Source organism: Watersipora subatra, chromosome 1 (assembly GCF_963576615.1).
Source record: "Watersipora subatra chromosome 1, tzWatSuba1.1, whole genome shotgun sequence".
NCBI lineage: Eukaryota > Metazoa > Bryozoa > Gymnolaemata > Cheilostomatida > Watersiporidae > Watersipora > Watersipora subatra.
The window spans coordinates 3,056,065-3,076,388 of NC_088708.1; the positions used below are offsets into that span (position 1 = coordinate 3,056,065).

Genomic DNA, 20,324 nt, shown 5'->3' on the forward strand with positions numbered 1-20,324 from the left:
ATATTTTTGTGTAAAAACAATAATTTTTTTTTATATGTACATGTAATATAATTATGGTTAGTTTGTATCACTTGTTCATGAATATACATTTGTATCATTTGATAGATTATCATTATATAACTTAACAACATGCTGATTTGTAGCATGCTATTTAATAGCATTCTTGCGGTTACCTTAACACGGCTTACAATGGATCGATGCTCATAACTCCTCTTATATTGCCCATAAAAAACTAGTTTTGGCTGCAAACTGTAGCAAACATATCAATGGATGCAATGAATTTTTATGCAAGATTATTAAGTACAGATATAAAATAAAAATATGTCTTCAAATTTAGAATGAAATAAAAATTGAAAATGCCAACAGTTTGCAAAGAAGGACACAGGCTATAATATTATCGCGGGTCAATTGCAAGCAATAGATATCCAATGATAGAGGTATTTCTCAATTACTCGATACATATTTATTAGGATATCTATGACAAGTTTAAGGTAAGTTAGCAGATTTATTGCATCCGAAAGGTTCGATATCGCTCCATCGGAAAAAGAGAGCAAAATATAGGCGACATTCGCTTCGCCCGCAATATGGCTAAATTTATTTTTCGAAAATTCTGATGAGCCATTTGAAAAATACACCGCCAGCCTCTATTTGAACGCCGCCTCCAATTGACCGCCACTATAGAGGAAGGGTGGAAAAAGGGAGCGCCATGGCGTTTATTCAGAGGTTTTATGGTATATCCCTAGCGCCAAAGGGTTGTGTATAGACAGCATATCCTTAGTGTAAGAGGGTTGCATATAGAAAGTATGTCTCTAGAGTAAGAGGGTTGTGTTTAAAAAGTACATTCCTAGCATCGTAAGTCCTTATGCTCAAGCTGCGCGGCTTGTCGTTGGGCGCGGCTTCTGGTTCAAGGTCATAGGCCGCGGCTAAAGCCAAGTTTTTAAAACTTACGCGAGGCTTAGGGCGGCTTCTCAATAAATGCGGTCTCTGCTCAGTTCCGCGCTATAACCATAGAATCGCAGTCATGATACACTTTTATGTACAGGATTTTGGCGACCAACTTGTTTATTTTCAAGGTCATGTTTATGGAATACTTTAGACTAAAGAAGAATTTATCGCTAATGTTCAACTCACCACAGTCACTGTTTCATTCTTGACCGGCATCTTTCCATAATAGAGAAGCTCTCTAACAGCGCAATAAAAATCTAGCTGAGACATGGCAAGTAAGTTCTTGATGCAAGGGTTTAGGAATTTTAATTCGAACTTGGAAGTAAAAGAAAATTCTTTTCACATGTACTGATGTAGCCTGTTTTCTAATTAAAGAGGACGGGGGTATAGCGAAACCCTTCTCAACATTCTCGCTCCTGAAGGGGTCAAGGACGACAAAACCTCAGTCATTAGCCGCAGTCCGTGGGCATACGCGGCTTGTTTGAGGATTATTTTTTCTTTCGTGAGTCATCTGGTTTTGAGCACATGCCGCGCGGCTTGAGCATGAGGACTTACGGTATACATGTAAGAGGGTTGTGTATAGAAAGTATATCCCTAGTGAAAGAGGGTGCTGTTTAGAAAGCATATCCCTAGTGTAGGAGGTTTGTGTATAGAAAGAATATCCCTATTGTAAGAGGGTTGTGTATAGAAAGAATATCCCTATTGTAAGAGGGTTTTGTATAGAAAGAATATCCCTATTGTAAGAGGGTTGTGTATAGAAAGTATATCCCTATTGTAAGAGGGTTGTGTATAGAAAGTATATCCCTATTGTAAGAGGGTTGTGTATAGAAAGTATATCCCTATTGCAAGAGGGTTGTGTATAGAAAGAATATCCCTATTGTAAGAGGGTTGTGTATAGAAAGAATATCCCTATTGTAAGAGGGTTGTGTATAGAAAGTATATCCCTATTGTAAGAGGGTTGTGTATAGAAAGAATATCCCTATTGTAAGAAGGTTGTGTATAGAAAGTATATCCCTATTGTAAGAGTGTTGTGTATAGAAAGTATATCCCTATTGTAAGAGGGTTGTGTCCAGCAACAGCTATATAGTAGGCCTACTGTATAACACAATCTACCAAAACAAGCAAGTTTCGTTAGTATGCAGAGCACAGCCTACCCAGAGCAAACAAGGCACTAACCAGGCACTAACAAGGCACTACTTTAGAGGCAGACCTATAGACAGTTAGCAAATCCTGATTCTCGCTGGACTCTGTTCAAACTCTGCTTTCATTTTAGTATAATATATTTTCTGCGGAAAGTTTTTGTGCACACATATGACATATTCGCCAACTGCCTAGCCTTCGCACTAATTTAGCCTAGGTATGTGATTAATGGTTGAGGGAATGGTCAAGTAGTAACGATCAACAGCCATTTGCAATCAATAGTTTTCTCACAAATGAACTTGCATTTATCGTGCATAGATGGTGGGTGCAGACTTTAATGCAAGTAGGCGGTTGCAATAGCAGTATTATTCAATACATGCAGGTATGAGATTTAACAGCAATATATTATAGTACATTTGTGACACTTATAATAATGTGCTCTCCTTTATTTCTTAGAACTCAGCCATTTAGCATCATCTGTTGAGTTTGGCTAAACCATAAAGTATGGGGAAAAGATCAAAGGTGGAGAACTATTTATAAATAAATTTTGAAGCATTTGAATTGTTTATAATTTTTTAAAAATTAATTTGCAATTTGCTAATGCATTGCGATTAACTTATCAAATGCTTTTTGACACTTGGAGGTCACTTAGAGGTCAAATGGTTAGGAAAGTTTGACCCAGCCAAGTATTTCCATTTCCATTTTGTGGCAGATGTAAATTTATTACACGGCAGCGTCTACACTCAAGTCCCGTCAGCACTACATTTGCACCAGGCTTTAACTTTGCCTGCGTTATAGATACATGTGCCATTTCCAACACAAACATTAAGTCACTATCAAAATTTTTAATACTTTGCTGTTTGTTTATGAGTTGGAAAAAAAGACCCATAAATCTTACTATAAATACTCAGAGAATTTCATCAGAGGTTCTCAACTGACTATTGTGGGCATTAGTTTATTGTTATTGCTGTTAATGCTTATTGCTGTTATTGCTAGTGTATTGCACTTCCCAATAGATCTGAGATCCAACGGATTATCGGTTGTTAGTTGTATGTGAATAGTATGTTTATTTGATATATATGCATATACCGATATATCGTGAATCTAAAATGAAATTAAATGAAGAGTAAATAATAATAAAAGAGGCGATAGCAAGTTTGATAGCAAGTGAAAGTAGCATAAAAGATGTATAAAAACTCGCAATAATATGTAGCAGATAAAACATTACTAATAATTTATGATTTGATATGAATGAGTATATAACATATATAAAGCAGAAATGCGCATATACCTGAAAAAGCAGCTGAAAACAAAGCATTAACTATATGAATAATAACAAATAAAAAAGGCACTCTGTATAATAATGATATTAAAGTAAAAAGTATTACCTTGTTACATCCTCTCAGGAAATGCAATAAGAATTGTCCTGGTTGTCGTATAACGTGATAAATATTCTTGATCGTGCTTTCTGATGACTTAGTTTACTTTAGGAATATTGACGAATATGATAAGTGTAAAACACAAGTTACCTGCTTGAGGTGCACAAGATAAATGCCTCAGGTGGTCAAAAAAATTGAAAAGTGTTGCTGCCAATTGCTAATGAATCATACTTCCGATTATAAACCAAATACACAAATGTTGAAATAGTATTGAAACACACATAAAATGAGGACAAGGCTTGGTGAAATCACAACCCTGTGGTTAAAATTGACTTGTTTGCTGTCTCTTGAGGACAGCTGATAGACTTGGACAGTGAGTAAAGATGTACACATTACTATGTGTATAGCAAAGTAAATTGCTGAATCTAACAGCTAGGAATGTTTAAGTGAGGCACTACTTTCGCTTACCCGCCGAGGCTGCGCAACAATGCGCCTTAAGAGCCAATACTGTCTTGGCTACGCAGCATATATCACAACGGCATATATCACAACAGCATATATCACAGCAGCATATATATCACAACAGCATATATCACAACAGCATATATCACAACAGCATATATCACAACAGCATATATCACAGCAGCATATATCACAACAGCATATATCACAGCAGCATATATCACAACAGCAAATATCACAACAGCATATATCACAGCAGCATATATCACAGCAGCATATATCACAACAGCATATATCACAACAGCATATATCACAGCAGCATATATCACAACAGCATATATCACAGCAGCATATATCATAACAGCAAATATCACAACAGCATATATCACAACAGCATATATCACAGCAGCATATATCACAGCAGCATATATCACAACAGCATATATCACAGCAGCATATATCACAGCAGCATATATCACAACAGCATATATCACAACAGCATATATCACAACAGCATATATCACAGCAGCATATATCACAACAGCATATATCACAACAGCATATATCACAGCAGCATATATCACAACAGCATATATCACAACAGCATATATCACAACAGCATATATCACAGCAGCATATATCACAACAGCATATATCACAACAGCATATATCACAACAGCATATATCACAGCAGCATATATCACAACAGCATATATCACAACAGCATATATCACAGCAGCATATATCACAACAGCATATATCACAACACCATATATCACAACAGCATATATCACAACACCATATATCACAGCAGCATATATCACAGCAGCATATATCACAACAGCATATATATCACAGCAGCATATATCACAACAGCACATATCACAACGGCACATATCACAACAGCGTATATCACAGCAGCATATATCACAGCAGCATTGGAATAAAAACGTTAAAAAAGCTAGAATAAAGATGAAAAAGAGAAGCTGTATGGCCAACACTTAGCCAATTGCTATACATTGTCTAGCAGCACTTTGGTGTTACTTATTCTTGAAGATGCCCATCTCTTCACTTAACTTTTCCATTTAACACTTGAGAGCGATTAATAAAGGTAAGAAAACTGCGACTAGAATTAAAAAGTTCATAGTGAGTTAAAGACCAATAGTATTTCAAGCTTGTATTACTAACTGATATCCGCGTTATATACTGGAGAGTAACAATAGGAGGCTGAACAATAGGAGGCTGTAACCTCATCATGTGCTGGCTAATTACTCAGACTATGAAGTCATAAAGTAAATTGAAAACGCAAAGATGAGTCAAATTTTCAACTTGAAAGCGCATGATTGCTGCTACTTATACACAAGTTTTAAATATCATTCAATAGCCTTCATGACACGCTCTGCAACGGTGTATCAGATTTTTCAAGCATCTTGATGTTACTTGCTAATAGTGGCACATATCTCCCTATCACGTCTCCCTATCATATCTCCCTAACATATCCGGTATAAGACAACCATACAATGTCAGTACACTATAGCGCTGTCTGTATGTCTCAATAGAACTGAGAGTTGTAACAGACTGTTTAATTAAACAGAATGTGCAAGAAAAATGTCCCAATAAACACTAAAAATAAAAATTCCATATAATCGGCAAAATATTCTTAGAAAGCTTCATATCTTTAGAAAGCTGTTATGATTATCACTGCAAATTTCTAATTTCAAAGTGCATGTTGCAACTTGTTTACTGTTTTTAGCAACTTAGCACAAAATCTTTTGTCAAACAGCTATCAAAGTGGGTAGGTCAGTGAATAGGGGCTGAACTGGCCTATAGGGTGTGAGTTCGCATGAAATGTTGTTGTCCATAACTGTGTCCAAGATGACTCATTCTGATAATAACTCGGGTCTGAATGACACAGGAATAAACACAGCCAGTCATTAGTTCCTCACTTATTGTCTGTCGGTCTTAAAATTACTTCAACAAAATTCTCACTTATTCTCATCCCTTTTAAGAGGACATGCTTTGCTCAGCTGTCTTTACTCACCTCTCTCATGCGAAACCATACCTTGTGAGCTTCAACTTATATTCTAAACAATACATTTTAATACATTAATTACATATTTATAACTAGAAAAGCTTTATACTTGTCAATCTACTAATCAATAGTTACTTATGGTTAAGCTTGCTTGATTCCTATCAAGATAGTTTATGTTAAAACAGACAGGCTTAATAACTGCTCAGCAATAGGTTTTATATATTGTATTGTCTTTGTCTTAATCTTGTTGGGAACCCAAGTCTTTCCTTCGCATCGAACTACTGCGTCTGCATTCCTTGTTCCCATAAAAAATTCTTACCGGTCACAAAACAAAAATGTTAATCCGCTGAAATGGTCGCTAAGCTTGGTAATGGATAAATACCACCTTGATCACTAGCGCTATAGGTATATATTTATAATGTATAGCACCTTGATCTCTAGCAATATAGCCACATGTTTATAATGTTTAGCACCTTGATCTCTAGCAATATAGTCACACACACACACATATATAGCACAAAAGAGAGATAATCTTTCTGTGCAAACAGAAGCGACAGTGAGATCTCACCCTTTTTACAACACAGTCTGTCCTAGTCAACCTCTGGCTATATTTTTCTACTTTGATACACATTGAGCAACGCTGACCTCCTGGCCTGACTGTCTTCCTGTGAACAGCTTGTTTCCTTCATTCTCTTTCCATTCTGTTGTCTAGTAAAACGCTCTTCATTGCATCCCGGTGAGCACCTGTCTAGTATGCCAAAGATCGCATTGTTCTTCAGTCATTTGCTGAAAGAGTTTTAACCCAGATATATCGAGATGATGCAGATATCTCATTGCGCCACTTACCAAACCTACCATCATTTATGTAATATACTTCCTTACAGATCAAACTGATGCTAAAGTTTGCAGAGGCGCTGCCAATGATGAAGGGCTGCCTGTCGACGAGATCAGCCATTATAATCAGCTGAAGAGCATGTACGAGGGCTGTAATTATGTTCTACAAAATATTGAAATATATGGAATGGGCAGTCTTACTGGGCTGAACCTCGACTTCTTCAGTAACATTACTGAGGTGAACGGATATGTAAGAGTGCACGGATCACTGCCGGTCGGTGTGACTGAGCTGCCATTCCGTAACCTGCGTATAATTCGAGGAGACCAATTGACTCCATACAGTGATGCGTCAGAGAAAGAGTTTAGTCTCTTTATCTACCAGATAGCAAACCTCAAGTCTCTCGGCTTGACTCAGTTGAGGGGTGAGAATCCACTACATTATTGGTATAGTTCTTAGTAGTCCATTCTGTTCAGAACCGCTTTTCAATACAAGGTGGCCTTTTAGGTAGAACAGTTTTTGTTAGATACTCGAGTTGTATGTTTTCTCACAAAATGGCTACCAGGAAGAACCGGTCAGTTAACCCAAGTTAAATATTATTATCCCATCTTTATCGAACAAATAGTTTATATTATTTAAATTCATGTAAGCACAGTCACTGTGGTAGCGCAGACACTGTGCTGCCGCGGTGACTGCGCTGCCCCAGTGACTGTGCCCCAGTTCCCTTAATAGTTCCCTTCCTGCTCTACAGTCAAACTTCTGCGTAGAAAGTTATTGTGTTCTGAGATATGATTGGTCTGTTTAAGTTGTCTTATGCTGGAGCGTGTATACTTATAAGAATACACAAACTTGTGTTATTTTTTGACACGCTGAACAAGGTGCTCTTTAAAGGCACACCAATGTTTGTGGTGCCGCAGAAACAACTTTACTCTTCTCTTGTAATAGCAGACTAAAAAAGGTTAATCCAACATTTCTCCCTCGGTGATGAAATTGATTTCAAAGAAAGCAAACTGGTGCCAAAAGTGGAGTATAGCAATTTCTGTTCTTATTTGTTCTGTTTCTTGTTTGCCCCGAAATGTAAAAATGGAGCCATTTTTAATGTTTCCTTAATACAGTTTTGTAAGAAATATTTCAGCTATTAAAATGTTGTTTTCAGCTATTGAAATGTTTAGTTTGTGTTATCAATACGAGGATTTAATTGGCTAAATGGTAAGCTATATAGCTGCAGTTTCATTGGCTAAATGGTAAGCTATATAGCTATAGTTTCAGCCTCATAATTAGCAGCTAGTTTTTGAAATCTTTAAAACTCCATCACACGCACTTCCTCTATGACTATCGATCTTGAGCAAATTGATTTCATTAAAAAGGCTTACATAGTTTACTTTCGTCATTCATAACAATGTATGTCTTTTCATCCTACGATTGTTTGCTTTACACTCCAAGTTTGTTTAGTTACAGCTGAGTTGATAAGGCATACACTACTAGCTATATGGCTATGTCGGGCTCCGACCTATCGCATGACATAGATAAGGGTTCATTGGCAAGAATGTCCGATTGGGGCTCAGCAGCAATAGCATGTGCAATGACAGCTGCAATGCTGTAAATGCGCTGCCTTCACTTGCCTAATAAGTATTCTTTACTTTAACCAATGAAATCACTGTTGGAGTCAGTTCAGAAATGTAGTATTTTCAAGCTGGCCGCTGGTTGTATGAGATATACTTCGATGACACACTCTACAATGCCTTCCACACTTGTGGTGGGGCTAAACCCCACCAATGACCTTGATGCCTAAGGTGTCTCCGTAAGTTCACTCGTTTTGACATAGAAGACATGAGAAGACATCCCTTAGCCTATAATAACCAGTACTCAGCGAGTTAAGCTTGTATACGTTGGCACAGAAACAATAGTTAGATTACTGTCTCACTCTGATCTTGCAGAGATCTCTAGGGGTAACGTTTACATCGGTTACAATGCCAACAATTGCTACGGTGAGACGGTTGAATGGAAAGACCTCTTTGCAGAGCGAGAAGAGCAGAAGGCTGTTCTTGTTAGCCATCCAAGTGAGAACTGCCCTCCTCTAGCTGGTGGGTTTTTCCTCGCAATTCCTTAATATATATGTATATTATATATATATATATATATAATATATGCTCTTTTTATTCTTGTAAGGCTTAATTTGGAAAATATTTCTGTTTGAACTCAGAGATTGCCACCGCAAGTTTCAAACCACACATTTAACTTCTGAGCTATACAGTCCTTAGCATTCTACCGCTCTTATCACACGCTGTATAGTGTATACCGTATGCGCACACTGTATAGTGTATACCGTATGCGCACACTGTATAGTGTATACCGTATGCGCACACTGTATAGTGTATACCGTATGCACACGCTCAATGTGCACTTTCGATTATTAATTAATATTACTTTTTGCATTTGTTATTTTTGGAAATTGTTTGAAAACTAATTGTTTGCTGCCATTACCTATTTTTTTAATCTTTAATTTTTAAATGTGCCATTACACCTTTATTACACTTCTATTACACCTTTATTACACTTCTATTTTCGGTTTTGCTTAAGGTTCGATTGCTAAATTGGTAAAGGCTAATACTTTTCATGCGGACGATTGTCTTATCTCGAGTAGGAATAGCCTCTACATTTTCTCTCCGTTCGGTCAGACAATGTACTAGACAAAGACAGTTTGATATATCTCAGCTTTAAATTTGTACCAGTATCGAGACTCAAGAGGTACCAGTATCGTCATATTCAAAGTTTTGGTGGATAGCTTCTGCTGAACAGTAACCTTTTTTATACACACACACTTCTATGCACGAATTGTTATTATTAATTTAACATATTCAAGAATTTTATTTTGTTTTCCCAGTTCATATTAATTGTATCATTATCAAATCATCTTTTATTGTAATTGTAGCAAAACAGGCTTAATTTAGCTATTACTTGTTAATTATTTCATATTTACATTTAAACACTTTTATAGTTGTTTTACTTTGTTTCTTTATTTTTTTGACTTGTGCAAAACATTTTCTTCATGATATGAAGTTTGAAAGTTAAAATGGTAGCTGTTGTTATATGTTAAATACAAACAAATACTAGGTGCCAACACTTTTATGACACGGACAATGCCTGGCATTCCCCTAGTATATATATAAAGAGTACTTAGCCGTTAGTTAGTCGTTACAGATCTGTTTCAGGATCTGTAGGGATTAACCAACCGCTATGTACTCTTTATATATATGTATTATACTATAATTCACTCTGGATATAGTGTAGTGAGTGATTTTTCTTTACTATTTTTATGAAACTGGTGCTTCTAGTAATAATATATATAGATGCTAGTAAATATATATAAATATATATCTGTGATGTTATCGTTGACAGGACAGTGATATCTGTGAATATAGCTCCGCATTTTTATATGCATTACCTCTTTACAGAACGGTGTCACTCAAGCTGCGGAGATTTAACAAATGACGCTAGTCACTGCTGGGGTCCAGATGAGAAAGACTGTCAGATAGTGAATTTTGTCAATTGTGCTGAGCAGTGCGACTACAGATGCTTTGGTAACGAGCCTAAGCATTGCTGCCACCGACAGTGCCTGGCAGGTTGCTCAGGCCCGCGTGACACAGACTGTTGGGTAACCATTCTTACATATTTTCCAAATCTTTGTTATAACGTTTTATACGTTTCTAATTAAAATCTATAAATATGCTCAAAAGTATGGTTTTTGTTTTTCCATATTTTGGGAATAAGTAACGGTGTGTTCGTCTATCTACAGGGCTGTCGTAACTTTTACAACAACGGTACATGCACGCATCAGTGTCCACAAGAGACAGTTTACAACAAGACCACATACAATTTTGATCGGAATCCTGATGCCAAGGTAGCCTTTGGCAAGCTCTGCTTAAAGCAATGCCCCCGTAAGTAGAGTTATAGGAGCAATAGACACCAATACCTACCATCAAGTAAACCTGGTTGCCAATAGGTGCACTAGCCCGGGCACGTTGCTATGCAAGGATAGTAACTTGATGAGACTGGTTGCTTTCTCAAATGTATGTTCCCGATCTGACTTGTAGCGGGATATTACGAGCACCAGCAGGGTTGTCTTCTCTATGGCTGTCCAGCAGGCTACAAGAGCAACGGGGATAATAAATGCGTGTTGTGTGCCGGAGCATGTCCAAAAGATTGTGACTGGACTGTACTTAAGGCGACAGGTAGCTGGCCCACATCAACGTTTCTCAGAAGTTATGCTGACAAAAACTGTACAAGAATAACTGGTGACGTAAACATGATCTCTGGAGCTTTTCTCAGGTACTTGACCGAGCTGTGATCAGTTGCGAGTCAATAAATTTCTATAGTTTTAGCAAGCACGCAGGACACATTTTATACTTGCAAAGGACTGTTGATACATGCAGATGGGTTGATAAAAGCAAACATTCACTATAAATGCATCACTGCTGTTGTGATGGCCAAGGCCGGAGAGGGCTGGGAGAGAGAGAGAGAGAGAGAGAGAGGTGTTGCTACCCAATTGCATGAACATTTATCTTTTATTCAATTTTAGGTACAAAACTTAATACATTTTGCTATATAAAACCTTATACTGTTAAAACTGTGAGTGGAGCATGCCTTACCCCTTCAGTTGCTCTTACAGTTACGTTTAATCACTCTGTCTCCCTGCTGTTTTAGCCCAGATATGCGGTAAGTATAATCGCTTTTGGTTTTGTGTTTATATTACAATAATTTCTTGCTCTTAACTTTCCAAATTTCATTTCTCTCATCGGTTTTTGTGACTGCATAAACTGGTTTGGCGAGAATGTTTGGGGTGATAGTGAAATCGGTGGTTTTACTCTAGAGACAGCGTAGCACCCAGTCGCTGCCGATATTGTTTTACTCTATAGTGGCTTGTCGCTGTGTGCCCTTGAAATTTCTTCTTCATTTCTGCTATGGCATAGATAACTAAATGCTTTTTCTTGATTAGCATTTGCCAGTTTTCTGTATGTTTGCACCGTTGGTGGTAAGGGTTTGATTGGTCTACGATTATGGAATACTCCATCCCTTTCCATCAGTTCCCAGTCTCACTCATCCTACATTTCCTGTAGAAACCTCCCTCATTCCTAGACCACAGATTGAGGTTTTTCTCTTAGACTATATGTAATCATACTGATCTATCATATTAATTCTCTCCTCAGGGATGACTATGCTGATATTGATCCTATTGCTCCTGATGATCTAAAGGTCTTTGAATACGTAGAAGAAATATCTGGCGTTTTTGCCTTTGAACCGGAAGATAAGCTTCCAGAGGTAACTTCATTGAGCATCTTCAGAAATCTGCGCAAAGTTGGAGGAAGTGGGGCCATGTATGTATACTTACTCAAATTACCTGATCTACCCCAACAGAATACTTGCATTAAAGATGGACTTGAACAACATTTTAGTTGATTTTATTAAAAAGTGTCAGTATTTTTCTATCATTTGTGATTGTTTTTGATGTTTGAGGTGGTCTGATTGCCAGGATGTTTCAAGATTAAAATATCAAAAATAGATGTTTCAAGATCGAGGTTAACACACATAGATCAACTGAAAGTGCTATTATGACATCTATAGTTGCAAAGAAACCGATGGAATAGAGATGCGTAACACTGCAACTTGAACGCAATAGACGATATCAACTGTCATACTATAACGCCTAGCCAATACCAACTGTCGTACTATAACGCCTAGCCAATACCAACTGTCGTACTATAACGCCTAGCCAATACCAACTGTCGTACTATAACGCCTAGCCAATACCAACTGTCGTACTATAATGCCTAGCCAATACCAACTGTCGTACTATAACAACTAGTGACGCCATTTCACAAGTATTTTTCATCCAAATGTTTTAATTGTGATGAAGTTTTGTTAATTTTAATCATAAAACATCCTGGCAGTCAGATCACCTCAAACATCAAAAACAATCGCAATTGATAGAAAAATATCGATACAAGTTTATCTTCAAATATTAAAACATAAAATGCACAAGAAAGCCTTATTTGGCAGGCAGCGTATTCAACTTCTAAGCTGTTATATGCTTCAGGGCCGAGTCCTTTGCAATAACAAGCACTCATCTAACGTCTCTGTCTATGTCAAACTTTCAAGAGCTTTCAAATGGCAATGGCTACGTTAAGGCGGAGAGGCTATGCTATGATGTTGCGACAACTCTCCCTGGAATGCTGGCTCTGAACCAAAATATATTTAGGTTCCGAAACCTACCTGATCCGAGCGTTTGTGGTAAGTAGATAAAAAATTAACTAACAACTCAACACCTATTAGCGCACTAAATAAGTGCTAAGAATATAAAATTTATAGGTGCCATTTCTAGAACATTGCTAATTAGTTTGCTATATAAACTGGTGAAAGTGCACCCAACTCCTAAAAATAACAAGTGTTTTGCTAGCATTTTGCAGTTTTCCCTGACTAGTTAATAAGCACTGTTTGGTAGCGGTGTACCATGCATGACTACTTCATTAACGTGTTTGCAGCTCAGAGAGGAATGGTTTGTAGTGACGAATGTTACTCAGCCTGTGTAGGGCCTGAGGCTACTGATTGCGTTGAGCTATGCCCTCCGGCCCAGTCCTGTACACCAAAATGCAAGAACTATGAGTTTAAAGGAGAATGCATTGCTGAGTGCAGCAGTCAAGGTTTCTACATCAATGGAACTCAGTGTCTCCAGTGCCATCAAGAATGCAGCTCATCTTGTACTGGTTCAGTAAGTTTGTCGAACTTAATAAGTAAGAAATTGCTAAAGTACATCTCCCTGATATCAGCCATTTTAAACTGGTTTCTATGGAGGTAAACTTGATGAATGATGTATAGCTCTCATTGCCCTGTCTCTATCTAGAGTGACACAGACTGCATCGATTGCCGACATTTCAAGAATGGAAACAGATGTGTACCCTCCTGTCCCCAACCGACATATGCGGATGGAAACATGCATTGTCAACCCTGTAATGAATTCTGCTCAAACGATCAGGAGTTTGGGTAAGTTCGACTTGGGCTTATGGCTGTTTTTATTGCACCTGATGCTTTCAGTAAACATAACTCCAAATACTGACAGCTTGGCAGCCTCTGGCAAGTGCTATGGGCAACTCTGGTTTTCATAGTTGATATTGTAAATGCCAAGACCGTGCCTGCATTTTCATAAGAATAAATATAGAATGCACAAGATTCACTATACTAAAGTCGGGGCTCCTACTAGCGTCACTCGAACATTTACTTAATTAGAAAGTTACGGGCTACGACTAGAAAAGTGCTAAGTTCTAGACTTTTTTTAGATGCAAAGGCCCGAGTGCTCAAATCGGAGATGGTGGTTGCGATGCCTGTGACCTCTTGCTGCTATCTGACTCGGGAGAGGAAATAGAGCGCTGCCTCAATGCCTCTCAAACATGTCCATCTGGATACCTTACCACTAACCAATGGTCGACCCTTTCACCTAATGTTCAGAAGCACTTATCTAAAGAAGGCTTCAAAGAGGTGTGTGGCCTTTATAAGGTTTTATATACAAATACTTTTCTGTCAAAACATGGCAGAGAGCAGTTGTCCTTTCACATGTCATCATTGATTACTTGAGACACCTTCAACATGACAGAGTAACAAATAATAAAGACAATGATCCTTTACAGGCGTGCTTGAAATGTGACAGCGCTTGCGCAGAATGCAAGAGTCTGCCAAATGCGTGTACCAAGTGCAGCGACAAGGCCTATGAATGGAAGAAGCAGAACAGTCGTTACTACTCGTTCAACTGTATCATCAGAGAGGAGTGCGATGAGAAGAAAAACTTTGTGGATAAGGAGAAAAAACAGTGCATAGAGTGTGACAGCGTGTGCCATATGTGCACCGGGCCAACCGATACCGAGTGCATAAAGTGCACGGGCTTCAAAGTTTATCACGTAAGCTTAGCAATGAAACCTATTCTTATTAAAGATGAACCTGCACCAAACTTGTAGATTTTAATAGAAAGTATCAGCATTTTTCTATCATTCGCGATTGTTGTTGATATTTGAAGTTATCTAACTGCCAAGATGTTTTAAGATTAACATCGACAAAACTTGATCTCAGAAGAAAAAATTGGTGGTAAAACGACGTCACTAGTTGTTATCATTGCTATAGTTGATATCGGCTGCATTTAAGCTGTATCATTACACGTCTCTATTCTGTTGGTCTCTTTGCAACTATAGACATCATAATCGCACATTCGCTTAGCCGCTTGATCAGGTTCTGTCAGTTTTAACCTTAAAACATTCTGGCAGTCAGATCACCTCAAACATAAAAAACAATCATAAATGATAAAAAAATCCCGATACATTCTAATAAAATATACCAAAGTTTTGTGCAAGAGTGCCTATACAATCAGCCAATCAGAAGTTTCCTACGACAGATTGGCCTTGAGGCAGCAGAAACTATCGAATAGTGGTTACAGAAAGCTCTTCCACCTATGCAATTATCATCTCAGTTCTCTTCCCAACCTTAACATGAGGTTACACAGAATCATTGTCTGTTTTTAGAATGGCACTGAAGGCTTTCGGTGCGTTGATGAATGCCCGGCCCACCTGAATTACACCTGGTATATTGAAGAAACCAAGGATAGAGAATGTCATGATGCTGCTCCACCTACGTAAGTACTACTTCAGTACGAGAATGGGTTTGCATCAGCACTGTCTCTGCATCACTGAAAGGTGCAGCGATTAGGGCATATAGCAGATTATAGGGGGTAGCAAAGCGTGTTGTGTATACATATGCCAGAGTATAGGGGGTAGCAAAGCATGTTGTGTGTTCATATGGCAGAGTATAGGGGGTAGCAAAGCATGTTGTGTGTACATATAGCAGTGTATAGGGGGTAGCAAAGCATGTTGTGTATACATATGGCAGAGTATAGGAGGTAGCAAAGCATGCTGTGTGTACATATGGCAGACAGATTATGAGGGAAGCAAAGCATGTTGTGTATACATATGGCAGAGTATAGGAGGTAGCAAAGCATGTTGTGTGTACATATGGCAGACAGATTATGGGGGAAGCAAAGCATGTTGTGTGTACATATGGCAGAGTATAGAGGGTAGCAAAGCATGTTGTGTGTACATATGGCAGACAGAGTATAGGGGGTAGTACAGCATATTGTGTGTACATATGGCAGAGTATAGGGGGTAGCAAAGCATGTTGTGTGTACATATGGCAGACAGAGTTGTAGGGGGTAGCAAAGCATGTTGTGTGTACATATGGCAAAGTATAGGGGGTAGCTAAGCATGTTGTGTATACATATGGCAGAGTATAGGGGGTAGCAAAGCATGTTGTGCATTGTCCATTCTCTGCCCCTTATTCTTTGGTTTCCTGAGACTTTACCTTGTTTTGCTTTAGTGAGATCTACTCATAAAATTCTTTTATCTGAGAAATGTTTTGACAGTCAGCTGCCACGGATAACAAAATATATTTGATAATATCTTGCAGGACTTTAGTATTTGATATCTTATATAAGATGCTATTCTAACAAACATCAAAGCATCAGTATTTTAATGATTGCAAACTCGATCCTGTCTTGACTGTTTACTGAGGTGTTTTGAGTTGTTACTTTCCAGAAGTTCTTCAATTTTTTAATAAATTATTATACATTTTTCATAGGTCATTTGAATTTGTTAAGAAAGAGAATAAACACCCAATTACCAGGTCAACTATATTTAACCTAGTTTTTGATTTTATTGCAAAGTTGTCTGTCTTAATTACAATGAGCACTTGTATTAAACCTCTGTATTCGTATTACCTACCTACCTACCCACCTGCCTACCTACCTCATTTGCACTGCACTGGTTGAGGATATTGAACCAAGCATATTGAACTGTAGCTTGCCTTCAGATTGCTCTCAAGACCTTTTGTTTATTGACAGTCGTTGTGCTGATTCTTTGCGCTGACTCTCGGCTGTTGTGTGCAAAATAATTGTTTACTTTATAGATCTGGAGCCGTTACTGGCTCTGAAGGAACTAAGGCTAGTGTTATTGGAGGATCTATTGCTGCCGTTATCATCGTCGCTGTGACAGCAATAGTTGTAACATGCGTATGCAGACAGAAGAGCAAGCATATTGCCAAAACAAAAGCATATGAATTGAGGCTAGCAGGAAATGGTGTGTCACTTTAGGGAGACATTATTTGCATCTCTATCATGAAATATTGTTAAAATAATAAGACTTATTCAACAATTAACTGTAGGTGTCTAATTGAGCAACGGTGTTGTTTGCAGGAAACATTGAGCCTATAGAGCCTACTAACGCAGACCCTGATCTGTCACAGCTTCGGCTCATCAAAGAATCTGAGCTGAAGAAGACAGTTATTATTGGCTCAGGAGCCTTTGGCACAGTATTTAAGGTATGATTGTCATACAGTATTGCCTCATTTCCTCTCCTCTTCTTAATCACTCACTGTCTATTGACTGAACAACAGGAGTAGAATGTACAGTGCACCGGGTTATGATGTCCCTGTTGTACAATTTTTTCATCTTACGAAGTGGAACACAATGTTTTTTTTGTCCCAGACATTTTGTTTAACAAATGACATCAAGAAGTTTTTCCCGAAATTTAAATTTGGCTGTCAGTGCGCCGAATATGTCGGAATAACGACGATGCCGATATGCAACTCGTCGAGATCTCTCTCATAACGCCTGCGAGAGATACGGTACTTACTCTCCCTCAGTTCAACTTTGTTTGTTATAGGTAATAGTAAAAATTCTTTCCAGAAGCAGATAGGTGATAAAACTTTAGCCGATGTCAAAGTTAAACTTTAGTTTGACAAAATACAAACTAAAACTGAGCTTTAAGTGTGTGTTTATTAAGCTAAATTCATTTACTTTAAATTCAAAGTTTATGTTAAACGTCTGTCTTGAAGGTAAGAACTCCAACGGTATGTACTACACATAGTAGGCTACATTGTAATGTTATATTATCTTGTAGATCATAACCACTAAATACATTAAAGTTACTGTAGGTAACTATGGTTACTGAGGTTAATATACTATTTTGTTACTAATTTTTAATATGTACAAATGTATATAAAATTTTGATGTTTTTTTACAAGGGGGTGTTTACATTAGATAATTACTATGGGTTTTGATACCCCTCTATACGACATTTCCGCCTTACAATACCAACACTGGAACGAATTAATATCATATGGCGAGGGTCTAATGTATGTGACTAAAACCAATAGATTACAATTGGCTCGGGTTGGTGGCACATACTAAGTTTGTATACAGCGATACCGTGGTGCCATACCCTCATATGGCGCTGCAATACCATCATGGAAACATCCATGTTGCTCTCATTCTGGCATGATTCAGTGTCGCTGTTTAGAAGTGAAACAAATCAATGGCGCTATCCTTGTACCATGGAAGTGGCCTTAGCGACCGCCGGCGTTGCACTTATGCGTGCGCATAGGTCTTGCTTTCCGCTGCTTCATGTGCAGAATTTTTTGCTGCTAAAACGCTCAACCATCGCTGTACTATAGTGCCTTACGGAAACATGATCTGCTTGTCAGACCTGCATAGCGCTTCGGCACTTGCGTACCTAGGGGGTGCTACGCTATCGCTCTATGGAAATTCAGTAACAATAACTGTATAAACCCTAGTCATACAGCATCTTTTATAATTCTGGCGTCTATAGAGACCGTAGATGACAACTAAAAGCACTCATATATTAATCTTGCACATCTTTGCAGGGATATCTCATACCGGAAACGGAAAAGATAAAGCTACCGGTAGCTATAAAAGTACTCATAGAGGGTACAACTCCTACGCAAAACGTCGAGCTCCTTGATGAGGCGAGAGTGATGGCATCGGTTATTCACCCTTGTTGCATAAAAATCATCGCTGTCTGTATGACCGCCCAGATGATGCTTGTAACTCCGCTCATGTCATCTGGCTGTCTCCTCAATTATGTAAAAGCCCACGCTGGCCAACTAGGTTCAAAGGTCCTCATCAACTGGTGCGCACAGATTGCTAGGGTAAGTTCCTTGCTCTGCTAGTAGATCATTACATGCTCAACAAAGCTCTAAGGACTCCGGGGACTCTAAGGACTCCCCCTCTCTCTAGTCTATACTCATACAATACAAGCTGTGCTACCCGTCGTTGCCCGTGTATTAAAAATAAGCATATAAACAATGAGGGGTAATGTAGTTGCCTGCCACTCACTAGCTATCAGCCTGGTATACGTACTGCTAATGGATAATTTGAGTAAGCTTACTAATAAGAGCTATCCCTCTCCATGACGTTATGCCGTCAGGCTGAGTCGTAACAGAGAGCGGTAGCGTAATTGCTCCCATATACCGACATATATCGCCTAAAGATTCTATCAAGCTTGTGTGGCTGAATTAGTAAGGCAATGGACTGGAAAATGGGAAGGTCTGAGATCAAATCTTCTGCACTACGGATTCTTTATTCCAAGATTTTAATAGCTATAGCTGGACCAACACAGATACCAACATTGAGAAATATGTATACCTGTATATAGATTACCTAATAAGTGTATGGAATTCCAACTAACATGTTATGAATGCGACTTATAACTTTAATATTATAATAGCTTGCTTAAAAGTTAATTAATAGCATTTTAGAATTATAACTTGCAATTTATAACAGTAGAATTTTAATTTTTTGTTTTTTTTAATGATTTTGATGTTATTAGAACAAAAGACCAGTTTTGTAGATAAAAACACTGGCAATGTAAGCTCTCAGTTGTGCCATAAGAAGACAATGTTTGTAGGCAAAACTTTAATATGAATTACAGACGACTAATCAATGTGTGAGACAAACCATTACTAGACAAACCAGCTTATGCTGTAAAATATGATAGCAACCCATACCAAGCACATTTGTATGGTGTCAGTCTGTAATAAGGGCTAGCGATTGGTTTACTAGCCTTGTGACATCAACCTCTGCACATAGGGAACAGATTTGAAGCAGATTCCATAGCTACCGAAGAGAGACTATCATATTTATATGTCCTGCATTTGTTTTCAAGTGGATTAAAGCATTCGGCTTGCTTGTCTCATCTTGTGGATTGCGTTAGTAATGAATTCCTTAGTTGCTAATTACTAGAAACCTGAAACTATTTGTAAAAATTAGCTATTCTGAGAAATCATCTTTTAAAAACCCATCAACACATGTTCTTCTTTCATGAATACAGAGTTGAAACAGACAATCTTCAGACAATCACGATGATAAAACTTGACTATAAATATCTAGCCCCTGTTTCCAGATAAAATTTGCAGATATCACAGACATTTCTGTTCATTTGGTGATTTTAAAATGTCGATAAAACCTAAAATTTGATTTAAAAAAATGCACATAAATATTAGGGAAGATTCAATATGTAATTTTATGCGCTACTAATATTATATTAATATAATATTAATATTATATTAATTTTTGAGCTGTCAATTAAGCTGTCAATTTGAGCTGTTTTGGCAATACCACAGAGTAACTCTGTAAGGGTATTACCAC

General features: G+C 37.9%; 1 protein-coding gene across 1 annotated transcript in view; it reads left to right on the forward strand.

Moving 5' to 3' along the window:
• LOC137385419 (epidermal growth factor receptor-like) overlaps positions 1-20,324 on the forward strand; it is a 36,722-nt gene that overhangs the window by 6,622 nt on the left and 9,776 nt on the right. The window contains exons 3-18 of the mRNA XM_068071873.1: positions 6,843-7,214; positions 8,728-8,874; positions 10,246-10,445; positions 10,587-10,728; positions 10,885-11,119; positions 11,495-11,506; positions 11,998-12,165; positions 12,885-13,078; positions 13,330-13,556; positions 13,689-13,828; positions 14,122-14,320; positions 14,470-14,736; positions 15,352-15,461; positions 16,787-16,956; positions 17,073-17,197; positions 18,542-18,826. Coding sequence (XP_067927974.1) covers positions 6,843-7,214; positions 8,728-8,874; positions 10,246-10,445; positions 10,587-10,728; positions 10,885-11,119; positions 11,495-11,506; positions 11,998-12,165; positions 12,885-13,078; positions 13,330-13,556; positions 13,689-13,828; positions 14,122-14,320; positions 14,470-14,736; positions 15,352-15,461; positions 16,787-16,956; positions 17,073-17,197; positions 18,542-18,826 — 2,993 coding nt within the window. The remainder of the gene's footprint in view (positions 1-6,842; positions 7,215-8,727; positions 8,875-10,245; positions 10,446-10,586; positions 10,729-10,884; positions 11,120-11,494; positions 11,507-11,997; positions 12,166-12,884; positions 13,079-13,329; positions 13,557-13,688; positions 13,829-14,121; positions 14,321-14,469; positions 14,737-15,351; positions 15,462-16,786; positions 16,957-17,072; positions 17,198-18,541; positions 18,827-20,324) is intronic.